The 13,560-nt window shown below is 36.2% G+C and overlaps 1 protein-coding gene across 2 annotated transcripts in view; it reads left to right on the forward strand.

Annotated features, from left to right (window-relative positions):
• Positions 1–1,397: 1,397 nt before the first annotated feature.
• Positions 1,398–13,560, forward strand: part of LOC131239888 (serine/threonine protein phosphatase 2A 57 kDa regulatory subunit B' theta isoform-like) — a 36,434-nt gene continuing 24,271 nt past the window's right edge. The window contains exons 1-2 of one of the 2 annotated variants that reach the window (XM_058237796.1): positions 1,398–1,726; positions 1,889–3,753. In XM_058237796.1, coding sequence (XP_058093779.1) covers positions 2,545–3,753 — 1,209 coding nt within the window. In that variant the 5' untranslated portion in view covers positions 1,398–1,726; positions 1,889–2,544. The remainder of the gene's footprint in view (positions 1,727–1,888; positions 3,754–13,560) is intronic. The other variant, XM_058237797.1, reaches the window with a different exon arrangement.

Below are 13,560 nucleotides of genomic sequence, written 5' to 3' on the forward strand. Positions count from 1 at the left end.
ATAACACATACCCCATGATAAGACCCACAAAAGCAGTAGGGAATTGCACCAGCTAAATAAATAAATATAAAAAAAAACAAACTGGATAGACTATGGCGGTAATGCCGCCGCACTCTGTCCAAATTTTTTTTTTCTTTGAAAAAAATTTTGAGGAGAACTTTTTTCCCCCTACATTTTTCTCTAATACATATTTACGCAAATATGTATATATAAGCATATAAAAATATTTTTCTCTTTTTATTCATTTATTTCTTTATTAATTTAACAAGCATATCTCCTAAACCAGAATGAGTTACTTGACGTACCATATATGATTTTGGGGTAGGAGAAGCTACTTTAACCAACCAACCTAGTTATTTTCCAAGATTCCGTCAGGTCGATGGTTGAAAATCCATTTTATTCACTTCGCGATCAATTTCAATCAGTTCGTGGTGAATTTTATTCACTTCATGGTCAATTTCATTCACTTCGCGGTCAATTTTAATCAGTTCGCAGTCAATTTTATTCACTTTGCGGTGAATTTCATTTACTTCGCAGTCAATTTCATGCACTTTATTCACTCCGCGATCAATTTCATTCACTTCGCGGTCAATTTCATTCACTTCGCGGTCAATTTCCTTCACTTTGTGGTCAATTACATTCATTTCATTTACTTCACGATGAATTTCCTTCACTTCGCAGTTAATTCTCTTCAATTTGTGGTGAATTTCCTTCACTTCGCGGTGAATTCCATTCAATTCATCTACTTCGCGGTGAATTTCACTTACTTCACGGTCAATTTTATTCACTTCGCGGTGAATTTTACTCATTTTATGGTGAATTCCATTCAAATCATTTACTTCACGATGAATTTCCTTCACTTTGCAATCAATTACATTCACTTCATTCACTTCGCGGTCAAATTCCTTCACTTCATGGTGAATTTACTTCACTGCGCCATCAATTCCCTTCAGTTCGGGGTGAATTCCATTCAATTCATCCACTTCACGTTGAATTTCCTTCACTTTGCGGTTAATTCCATTCACTTCGTGGTCAATTCCATTTACTTTATTCACTTTGCGGGGAATTTTTTTCATTTTGCGGACAATTTCATTCACTTCGCGGTCAATTTCCTTTACTTTGTAGTGAATTTCCTTCACTTCGTACCTAATTCCATTCACTTTGTGGTCAATTTCAATGGATATGGTTATAATCCGTAGCCATAGCTAACCCCATCTTTAAGAAATGACATTTCTGACAAAGCAGGGGCATTTTGGTTTAGTAAATGTGTGTTTGTGCAACAGGGGGGTAGTCTGGGAAGAAAAGTTGGGAAGTGCTTAATAATGTACGTGGCTTCAGAGTGAGTTGTACAGTAGAAAAAAACTCCCCATTTAATCTCTTCTTTTCTCAACGTTTTCCTTTTGCAAAGGGGATGGATTTGGTTTTGATTTGTGGAGATGGACATCGAGTAAAAGAAAATGGTCGTTATTAGAAGGATGGGAGTGTAGTAAGTATAGATAGTTTTCTCCTTTTCTTTTGACATAAACCCAAAACAAAACCCATCCCAATCTCAAAACAACATGCACTGTAGTTAGTTGTTGGAATTTATTGAGAAATCAAATCAACGGTAAGAAAAAAAGGAGACACATTCTTTCTCATTTCATCAAACATCATCATCCCAAATGCATTTGTAATAAAAAAGCAGAGAGGTTGTCCTGCCTCTCTAAATCATCTGGAGGAGCTTGTTGTAAGTAGAAGATCATTCCTTTTCTTTTGGGTCGAAAAGACTGCTTTTTCTTTTTTCCTTTCCTCCCTGACTTGCACCTTTTGTTTTCCTTTCAATTTTCGTTGTATTTTTCTATAAATTTTTTTTTTTTCTTTTTTTTTTTGGTTTTATGGATCATGGCAGATCATCTTTCATCTTTTGATCTAGCTGAACAATAGAAGGTGAAAGAAGAAAAAGAGAGAAATAGGAAAAGATTGTAAATTTGGCATAAAAAGGAAGAACAAAGGGGAGAAAAGAAGAGTTGGTTTGATTTGATTTGACCTTATTTTTTTTGTTGATACTTTTTTCTGAAATGGGGTTTCTTGCATCTGGGTTTTCGATTTGAAGGTTAAAGGTTGGATTCTTTTCACTTGATTTGGAGGAGAGGAAGGGGAAAGAGAGAAATCTCCCCTTCTTATGTGGAAAAATAAAGAAGGTTTTTGGGGTGGATTCAAAGCTGAATTCTGTTTGTCTGTTTCCTGTTCTGAACTGGGTTTTCTCCATCAGGGTTTTTGTTGTAGTTTTTTTCTCCTTGATTTGGAGAAAGAAAAGGTAGATAAATGCAAAAAATCCCCAAATTTCGAATGGAAGAAAAGATAAAAAAGTTTCTGGGCTGGTGGGAATATCAGCCCTTTGATGATCCCTCGATCGAAATGGGTATTTGCATCTGGTTTTTTCTCATCTGACTAAAGGTGTGGTTTTCGTCCTTGGATGGAGGATATTCTTCGTTGAAGGAGGTTTGGACTGCAGCAGCTTGATATCTTTTTGGGTCTTAGGGGTTGTTATTTTCTCTCTCAGTTATGATCAAACAGATACTGGGGAAGCTCCCCCGCAAGCCATCGAAATCGGCAGAAAACCGTGAATTGGGGGGAAATGCTTCCATGTCTTCAAATGCTTCTACAAATTCTAGAGGCAGCGGAAGCAGCGAGTCAATGAGTAACCGATCTGTGTACCCAAACAATCCAGTCCTTCAAAGTGCGAATTCTGGGTTGAGTCATGGAAACAAACAGCCCCAGGCTGTTAGTTCGAAGCTGAATGGGAATTCTTCCACGTACGAGGCACTGCCTGGTTTCCGAGATGTCCCTAGCTCCGAGAAGCAGGGCCTGTTTATCAGGAAGTTGAATTTATGCTGTGTTGTGTTCGATTTCACCGACCCGACGAAGAACCTGAAAGAAAAGGACATCAAACGACAGACACTGTTAGAGCTTGTGGACTATGTTACATCTGCAAATGGGAAGTTCACAGAAAATGTCATGCAAGAAATCACAAAGATGGTGTCCATGAATTTGTTTAGGACACTCACTTCTCCTCCACGTGAGAACAAAGCTTTAGAAGCATTTGATTTGGAAGAGGAGGAACCTCTGATGGACCCAGCATGGCCCCACTTGCAAATCATCTACGAGTTCCTTTTAAGGTTTGTTGCGTCGCCTGAGACAGATGCAAAGTTGGCCAAGAGATACATTGACCATTCTTTCGTTCTTAGGTTGCTCGATCTCTTTGACTCTGAAGACCCTAGAGAAAGGGAGTACTTGAAAACAATTCTTCATCGTGTATATGGGAAGTTTATGGTGCACCGCCCGTTCATCAGGAAAGCCATCAATAACATCTTCTACCGTTTTATTTTTGAAACAGAAAAGCATAATGGGATTGCTGAGCTGTTAGAGATTTTGGGCAGTATAATTAATGGGTTTGCCTTGCCCCTGAAAGAGGAGCACAAATTGTTCCTTGTACGTGCACTGATTCCTCTCCACAAACCAAAGGGCATTCCCATGTACCATCAACAGTTATCGTACTGCATCACACAATTTGTTGAGAAAGATTGCAAGCTTGCTGACACTGTTATCAGGGGTTTATTGAAATACTGGCCAGTCACAAATAGTTCGAAAGAAGTCATGTTCTTAGGAGAGCTAGAGGAAGTTTTGGAGGCAACCCAGCCTGCAGAATTCCAGCGTTGCATGGTGCCCTTGTTCCGCCAGATTGCTCGTTGCTTGAGCAGTTCACACTTTCAGGTAGTAAGCTCTTTGAAAATATCATGTCGTGAAAGAAGTCATTCTCTGATTTTTCTTGTAACACAAAAATATTTCATAATTCCACTCTGACATGATTTCCTTTTTGTGAAATGTGCTTCCATTGTTCTAAACTAAATATTGGATCTGGAAACCTGCTTTAAGCTTGTGCTTTGTCTCTCTAGACATCAGTGGTTCTCCTAATATTACATTTTCCTGTTTCTCTATAATTGCTACAGTTTTCCCCATTGCCTGTTTATAGTTGGGTCCTTTAATTGTTGATCATTCTTGTCCGTGGTAAATGGGTCAGGTTTTATTAACTTTGCCGTCTGACTAGTGACTAGAAACCCTAGAAGTATATTTCTGTAACTCAGTTAAGAGGCAATTCTCAAGTCGAACTTGGGAAAACGATTTTTTTTTTTTTTTTTATTTTTTGTGACTGAAATTTATTTTGAGGACCAGCACTCCCTTTGACTGTAGTTGTTGAGATCGTACTTTTAAAACTTGTTGAGTAGTTGCTGAACTCCAGCCAAGTTTATTTGATTGTTTGAATTTTTGAACAAAGGTTGGCAAACCGACTTGGACTCAACTTGGTCCACCTATATTTTTTTTCTTTTCTTTTTTTGATTAGTAACGGAATTTAATAAGAAAAGCCCATGAAAGCACAAGCTAAGTGGGGAAAGAATGCAATGCGAAACGAATTGTATCCCAAAAAAAGCTTAAAAGGTTACAAATATCATTGCTTCCACTTGAGACTCCCCATCCCACCACCTCCACCTTTCTCATCACCTCCTCCGTGGATCCACTCCTATTCTTGAAACATTGACTATTCCTTTTGCCCTTGATTACTCACAAAATAGCCATGAGGATAAGATGCCAAACCTCCTTGCCCTCTTTCCCAACCCCACCACCATGCCAGGCCCACAAAAGGTCTTTGGCCCAGATAGGCATCACCCACTGAACGTTGGATAGGACAAGAAAGTGCTCCCAAACCTTGCGGGTAAAAGAGCAATGGATGAACTGGTGGTTGTCTCGGCCTCGTTCATGCATAACATATAGATGTTGGGGAGAACCAAAGCTCTCTTCTGAAGGTTATTTATGTTCAACACTCTTTTTCTTCCCAGCAACTAGATGAAGGTCGCAAGGGTGTCATAGTGCCAAAACAAGAAGCACGTGCTAGCTTCTCTCCCGATTGCTTTTTTTGGACCAAGCTATATAATGACTGGACCTAGAAGCAACTTGAGCTATGCTTGTGCCATACCATCGACGACTCACCCACAATAGGATGATGCAGTTGATCTAGTAGCTTGATGAAGATCCACTTCGAAACTCAACAGATCCCTATCACATGAAGGCGACAAACAACCAAATCACCACAAATAAAGTAATAGTGAGCTACTGTAACACTCTTATTCGGTAACAAGCGAGCTAATCTTGGAAACTCTTCCTGAAGCGGGCTTCCTTTACATCACATATCCTCCTAGAAGCGCACATGTCTTCTCTCACCAAGCAAGAAGGGCACTGCTCTAAACTTCGGGGTCAAAGAGATAACTGCCTTCCAAACAAGAAGACTCCTGATGGCTTTTTCCGCACCAAGCTATAGAATGACTAGAATGAGAAGCAACCTGACCTATGCACATGCCACACCATCGAAACCTTCTTACCTGCTATGGGTTGATTGCCCTACAGTTGATCCAGAAGCTTGATGAACTCACCCACTTCCTCATCCAAATGATCTCTACGACACGAAGGTGACCAAACGACCAAATCGCCACAGATAGAGTAAACGGTGAGCAGTGTTCAAAATATCGGTATCGCGTTACATATCGCACCCTTAGGATACTGATACGTATCAGTTATCGCATGGGATATATCGGTTGTATCACATAATGTATCACTGTTGTTGGAAACATTGAGAAATTGGTTGAATTTTTCAATGAAACTTCAGTGATTGTTAAAAGGACATCAATACACACTTATAAATCAAAACATTAGAAAAAACAAGTGCGCATAATAGATTTTCTTTGTATGGGGTCCTAATTTATGTGTTGTCTAACTGAATTGATGTAAGTATATTCAAACTCTATTCATATAATTTATAAATGTAAGAAGGCATGTGGAAATACAAACAATATATTCAAAAGCAAAAGAAGAATCAATAGATCAAGTTAAATACATATTTGATTTTATGTTTGGACACAAAGATTGCAACCGATTTGCGAGAAATTGAGAATTTTTTTTTTTTGTTTATTTCAATTTTCCGCAACTCGACCATCTCCTCCAAATCTCAAAATCGAAGCTCCCAATCCACGATTTTTCATACAAAACATGAAAAACTCATGGATTTGTAACAATTTGACATTGATTTAACATGATTTATAGATAAAAGGATCGAAAATAAAAAATGCTTACTAGATCGAACATATGAGATACATCCCACTACTTGTGCGTTTCGTATCGCACTGGTGGGATACAAGATATATCGTGGGATATATTGGTTGATATCGTCGATACTTAAAACACCGATAGTGAGGTACTGTAACACTCCTATTTGGTGACAAGTGAGCCAGCCTTGAAAACTCCTCTTGAAGCAGGCTTCTTTCGCGTTGCGTTACAAATCCTCCCAGAAGTGCGCACGTCTCTAGTCTCCGAGCGAGAAGGATGCTCCTTCTCTAAACTTTGGGGTCAAAGTGACAACTGCCTTCTAAAGACCTGGTGCAATGTAATTAAAATCTCACAATTTTACGATCTAAATCATACGATTTGGATTATATGGTACACATGTATGATTTGAATCGTGCATGTGGATTGCAGTTTGGACTGAATCATATGATTCATGCTTGAATCGTACAATTAAATTGTGAATCTGAATCGTATGATTCAGTCCAGTGACAAGTGAGCCAACCTTGAAAACTCCTCTTGAAGCAGGCTTCCTTCGTGTTGCATCACAAATTCTCCTAGAAGCGCACACGTCTCTTGTCACCAAGCGAGAAGGATGCTCCTTCTCTAAACTTTGGGGTCAAAGTGACAACCGCCTTCTAAAGACCTAGTGCAATGTAATCAAAATCGCACAATTTACGATTCAAATCGTTCGATTTGGATTGTATGGTACACATGTATGATTTGAATTGTACATGCAGATTGTAGTTTGGACTGAATCATATGATTCATAGTTGAATCGTACAATTAAATTGTGAATCTGAATCGTATGATTTGACATTGTCGATTTTTAATTTTTTCTTCCAGAAAACGGTATTTACGGCATTAAAAAAATCGTATTTTTGCTTTTTTTTTTTTTTTTTTTTTTTTGTTTTTTTGCGATTTTTTGGTGCTGTTTATTTTTAAAAGTTATTTAGGGCCCACATACATTAGAATATCACCCTTTTTTTTTTTTTTGAGAGAGAGTTTAGAGACTTTAGAGATTGTGGGCTATAGAAAACCTGGAGAAAGAAGTTGACATATCTTTTTCGTCGCTCAACGGAATCGAGTGCCACTTGCTGCATTCGATTTGTACATTAAAATAGGTCAATATATATAAAATAGTCTTTTTATCTTTTCTATTTCATTTCTTTCATGTTTAGGTTAAAATATGCATTTTTTGGAAAAGAAATTGTATATTTCCATTTTTTTGCTGATTTTTGTGAATTTTTTTAGGGCTTTGTTTTAAAAACTCATTTAGGGCCCACCCACATTAGAATATCACATCTTTTCCTTCTTTTGAGAGAGAGAGAGAGAGATTTGGAGTTTATGGCCCACAAAAAACTTAGAGAAAGAAGTTGTCATATCTTTTTCGTCGGTTAACGGAATTTAACGCCACTTGTTTCACTTGATGTCTATATCAAAATAGGTATGAAAAAATATAAAATAGTTATGTAATCTTTTCTTTTTTCCTTTCTTCCATTTTTTGGGCAAAATATGTATTTTTTGATGACTTCTACATTTATTTTTCATTTATTTCAAGAGTTTTGTCATTTTCTTAATTATTAATAATCTTCTATGTTTGTGTTAGCCTAAATAGTTCTTTTTTGTTAATATGTAAGGTTGTGTGTTGATTATTTTAAAGCCAATGATAATGACCTTACGTGGGAATATTTTTAGAATATGGGAAGGAAATCGAAGACCAAGGATAATGACCTTACGTGGGAATATATTCTAAGCAGTCCAAATATGCATTCATTTATAAATTGGAACATATTTATGGTGGTGTAAGGTCCACTCTTTGGTGAGAAGTTGTATCGAATTGTCTGATTAATAACCGGATAACCTAAATTTGACTACAAAATTTATATATTTAATTTTCTAAATATCTAATTTATGATACTTAACAACTTGATATCATTTCTCCCAATAGTTCTTTAAAAAATGAAATTAGTACGGTTGTTAGATGGCGTTGCCAATTTGGGGCTGACTTGGAGGACCAATCTATGCACTAAATCAGCCTCAAATTCATGCAATTTATTGTCATTATCCTACTTATGAATTGGTGGACATTTATTGGATAGTGAATCATGAAAAAAATCAGAAGACCCTATTTTAAAAAATAAAAGTCCACAAATTAACAATTAAAACTATTCAAACAATTTGATTTTGGCATTGTGAGTTAGCAATTGCAGTTCATAATTTAATTGCTAAATTTTAAGTTAATATATGTATCGTGTACAATTTTTTAAGGCTCGAATTAGGCGGGACTCGGATTGTGAAGTGTAGCACAAGTGTCAAAGTTTTTTGGGCCCCACCTGTGATGAATGTGTTATATCCACATCGTCCATCCATTTTGCCAAATAATTTTAGGGCATGAGCCCAAAAATAAGGCACATCCAAAGCTTAGGTGGACTGCACCATAAGAAACAACACTAATTAAACGTTCACCATTAAAAATTTATTGGGGGCTATAAAAGTTTTAGATCAAGTTGACATGTGTGTTTTCTCTTCATCCATGTCAGTGTGACCCAATTAATAGGTTAGATTGAAAAGAAACATTACAATGGACCTTAAGAAAATTTTAATGGTGAGCATTCTATAACCATTGTTTCCTATGGTGTGGTCCACATGAGATTTGGATATTATTAATTTTTTAGATCCTGACGTAAAATGACATGGCAAAATGGATGGACGACATGGATAGAATATATACATCATGGTGGGGCCCACTCGGGTCTGATCAAATCAGATTGGGTGGAAAATAAACGTTACCGTGGGCCCTGCGAATTGTTTAATGGTGAAAATATTATCTCTGCTGCTATTTTTGGTGCGGTCCAGATGATCTTTGGATATAATTCATTTTTTGGGTAGTGCTCTAAAATGATCTCTGAAAATAGATGAACAGTGTAGATGTAATAAATAAATCACTGTGGAGCCCATATAACTTTGATCTCCTTTGAACCGTTCGTACAACTCAGAGCTCGAGGAGTGTCAGTGCTCGTCTTAGCGTGACATGTACCCCTAGCTGGTGTGCGGTACGCCTGAAAAAAAAAAAAACAAAGAGAGGGAAACCGAAAAGAAAAGATGGAAAGAAGAGAGAAGAAAAAAGAGGGAAAGAGGGAAAGAAGAGAGAGAGAGAGAGAGAGAGAGAGAGAGAGAGAGAGAGAGAGAGAGAGAGAAGAAGTAGGAGGAAGATGGGGCCGTGACCGCCATAACTGCTGTTACAGAAAAATGACCCGTAACGACCTGATATGGGGCCGAAAACAATTTTTTTTTTTTATTTAAGGCCATGAGGACTATTATAGCCTGTATCGTAACAGCAACGGTAGTGGCCTTTATAGTTTATAATCTTCTATGTTTGTGTTAGCCTAAATAGTTCTTTTTTGTTAATATGTAAGGTTGTGTGTTGATTATTTTAAAGCCAATGATAATGACCTTACGTGGGAATATTTTTAGAATATGGGAAGGAAATCGAAGACCAAGGATAATGACCTTACGTGGGAATATTTTTAGAAGATGGTGTGGACAATAATCTCCATTTAAGATGTAATTTTTGTGGGAAGGCGTATTGGGTAGGTGTGTTTTGAATGAAACATCATTAGCCCGAATGAAGAAAAATGTAGCAGCATGTACCTAAGTGAGTGATGATGTCGTGGAAAAATTTAAGAGTTGTTGGATGATAATGTGAATGAGAAGAAGCAACAAGAAGAAATACCGTACGGTGTTGGAAGAGTTCCCATTATTGATGATGTGGAGGAAAAAGAAAAAAGAACTATGGATGAATTTGTGGGAAGAAAGAGTGGGCTGAAAGAAAAACAACAAGCCACTATAAACAAAATCTGGAAGAAAGGAGATAGAGATAGTGTGTGCCTTTCTATCTCTTCTTGTATGTGAAGGCTCTACCGTTTAACCTTGTAAAGAGCTTCTCTTTACACATGTAATGAAAGCAGTTGTTGCATTTCGGCTGGGATTGAAGCTTTCGTCATATCATGAAGTAAGGAATAAGTTTTTGAAGATGGGGGGTTGAATCGATAGAGAAATCCATTGAGGTTTATGAGAAGGACTAGGCAAAGACTTGGTGTACAATAATGTTAGATGGGTAGACAGATGGAGTGAATCAATCTACTACAAAATTTTTGGTTAATAGTCCGAGCAGTACTGTCTTTTTAAGATTTTGCTGATACATCCGATATTTCAAAAAATGCGGACAATTTGTTTGGTTTACTTGAGTTAGCCATTGATGAGGTGGGCGAAAAGAATGTAGTATAGGTCATTATGGATAGCGCATCCGCTTATGTGAAGACCGGTCAAATGTTAATGGAGAAGAGGAAGACATTGTTTTGGTCTCCATGTGCGACCCATTGTATAGACTAATGCTTACACATATTGGAAAGTTGTAACTTCATTCGGAGACCATGGCGAATGCAAGGGCTATAATGGTTTACATTTACAAACACTGTTGGGTCTTGAATTTAATGAGGAAGCACACAAACACACAAAGGGGGAGTTGACAAGGCTAGTCGTACTACGATTTGCTATCTGTTACTTGACTTTGAAAAACATCCATGAAAATAGAATTGGCTTGAGGTCCATGTTTATCTCAAAAGAATGAGAAGGTGGCAATTTCTCTAAGACTGCAAGGGGGAAGCATGTTCAAGATATAGTTTTGGCAGATGTAGATTTTTGGTCATCCATCAAGTTTTGCTTGAAGACCACTCTCCCATTGGTCAAGCTGCTACGGCTAGTTAATTAAGATGAGAGGCCGATCATGGGATATTTTTATGAACAATGGATTGGGCGAAAGAGGCAATCACAAAGAACTTGGGAGAGGTGAAGAAGCGGTATTCGGTCATATGGGAAATCATCAACCAACGGTGGAATCTTCAATTGCATAGGCTCTTACATTCGATGGCTTATTTTTTAAATCCCAAATTTTAGTATAATGACAGTTTCCATCTGGATTTAGATAATAAAATAGGCATATATGACTCTATGTAAAGAATTATCCCGAATTCAAGGCAAATCATCATCATTGATGACCAAATGAATAAGTTCAAAAGGGCTTATGATTTATTTGGAAGAGAGATTGCAAAATTAACCAAAACGATAAAACAACTAGGTAATTTTGCAATTATGATCATGTATGTTTTTACTTTTTCAGTTAGTTTATTTATATAATTATATATGATTGATTTATTATAGGTTTATGGTGGGAGAGTTACGGTGACGAGTGTCTAGAATTGCAAAAGCTGGCTATCCGTATTTTGAGTTTGAAATGTAGTGCTACTAGTTGCGAGTGCAATTGGAGCACTTTGAGCAGGTGAGACATTATTTAAATTCATTCGTATTCACCATATAGTGACCAATAGCCTCATGTAATTTTGCGTTCATTGCAGATACATTCAAAGAAGAGAAATAGACTCGAGTAACAAAGATCGAATACACTTGTTTTCGTAAAATACAATCTCTAGCTCGAAGTTCACCATGCGAAGAGAGATGACCAGGGGCTTGATCCTATATGCATATCAAATATGGAATTCAACAATGAATGGATCATATAGGAGTATCCTGCACTTCCTACGTATAACACCTGAATGGACATAGGTGAATGCTTTGCTGAGGGATTGGAGGATGTGCAAGGTCTAGACAGATCCATCTTACGATCGGATGGGCGACATGGTATGATTGCATGTTGTATTCTTGTTGTTAGGTTATCCAGTCTTATAATTGTTAATTAATAGTCTTATAATGCATCATGCATAAACTATTTTGTAGGTCCTAGAAAAATTAAAATTCCAAGTAAAGCAAAGGAGAAAGCGAAAGTGGTAGAAGAGGAGGAAGATGAGTTTATTTTTACATCAATTTCTGAAGATGAAGATGATGTTAATAATGTTGACCTCATTGATGATGATGAGGATGATAGCGCCGCCACAGCCGGCGAAGAATAGATTTGTTGGGACTTTTTGTTCCCCTTTTGATTTTTAGAAATAAGTGAATATTGAATACATTATACATGTAAATAGGGATGGGGAAAATGTTATTTTTTGAATCATGTAAAAAACTTACATGTAGATGGGATGGGAAAAGGGTTATTTTTTAAAACTTGATTATGACATGATACAACACATTCACAATGATACATTTAGTCAGTGTTATCAAAATCATACGAGTCACAATATGAATCGTATGATTCATATCATATCGTATGGGTGTACAATTTGAATCGTACACCCAAATCGCAAATCCCAAATAATCGTACGAATCGCATCTCAGTGTACGATAATCGCATCGACTCGTATGATAATCGTAGATTACATAAATGGACCAAAAAATTACTTAAAAATCATTTTTTATTTTAATTTTCTTTTTATTCATTTTTTTTCTTCTTTCTTTGTACCCTTTTGCTCATAAAACATGAAAAAGGCCTCCCCAATTAAATATATCCTTTTGAGAGAGAGAGAGAGAGAGAGAGAGAGAGAGAGAGAGAGGAGATTTTGAGATTTTTATATTCAAAAACCCAAAACAAAGAAATCAAGATACTATTTACAATGGAATCGAATGACATTTTTTCTAACATGATTTTACACTTAAGAAAGGTATAAAAGAACAAAATTATCAAAGTACTCTTGTATGTTTTTTAAGGTAAATTTTTTTAAAAGACAACAAATGAAAACAAAGGAAAAAGACAAGAATCCTTTAATATCATGATATGTATACCATATACATTTTCTCAATTGATAATATCATGATATATATTACTTTTTCCGTACATATTGATGGGAAATGGATGATTAATGAGTTTTTAATCTTTTTTTGATTTACTTATATTTTTTAATCTGTTTTTCATATGTATATTTTTAAAATAAGAATAAATCTTACAATTTACGATACGATTTATGATTCGATACGATTCAATCCCCTTTACGATTTGTGATACAATAACGATTTTGACAACATTGCATTTAGTATACAATTGATCACAATTTTAGTTAACCTTATCATGGTTATTATTATTATTATTATTTTTTTTTGTGTGTATATTCATGAGAAAATGGATGATTGATGTGTTTTTTATTTTATTTTATTTTTATTTTTTCTATTTTATTTTCAAATTTTATGTTTTTTAATGATATTTTTATGGAAAGTTGAAAAAAAATCTTACGATTTATGATATGATTCATGATATGATATGATTCAGACTCGATTACGATTTACGATACGATAATGATAATGACAACATTAACTGGGGGCACAATAGTGCCAAACAAGAAGATGGATCCGACTTCTCTCCTGATGGCTTTTTCCGAATCAAGCTATAAAATGATTGGACTGAGAAGTCACCTAAGCTATGCACGTGCCACACCATTGAATCCTTCTCACCCACAATAG

This window comes from Magnolia sinica, chromosome 3, assembly GCF_029962835.1.
Source record: "Magnolia sinica isolate HGM2019 chromosome 3, MsV1, whole genome shotgun sequence".
NCBI classification, from domain to species: domain Eukaryota; kingdom Viridiplantae; phylum Streptophyta; class Magnoliopsida; order Magnoliales; family Magnoliaceae; genus Magnolia; species Magnolia sinica.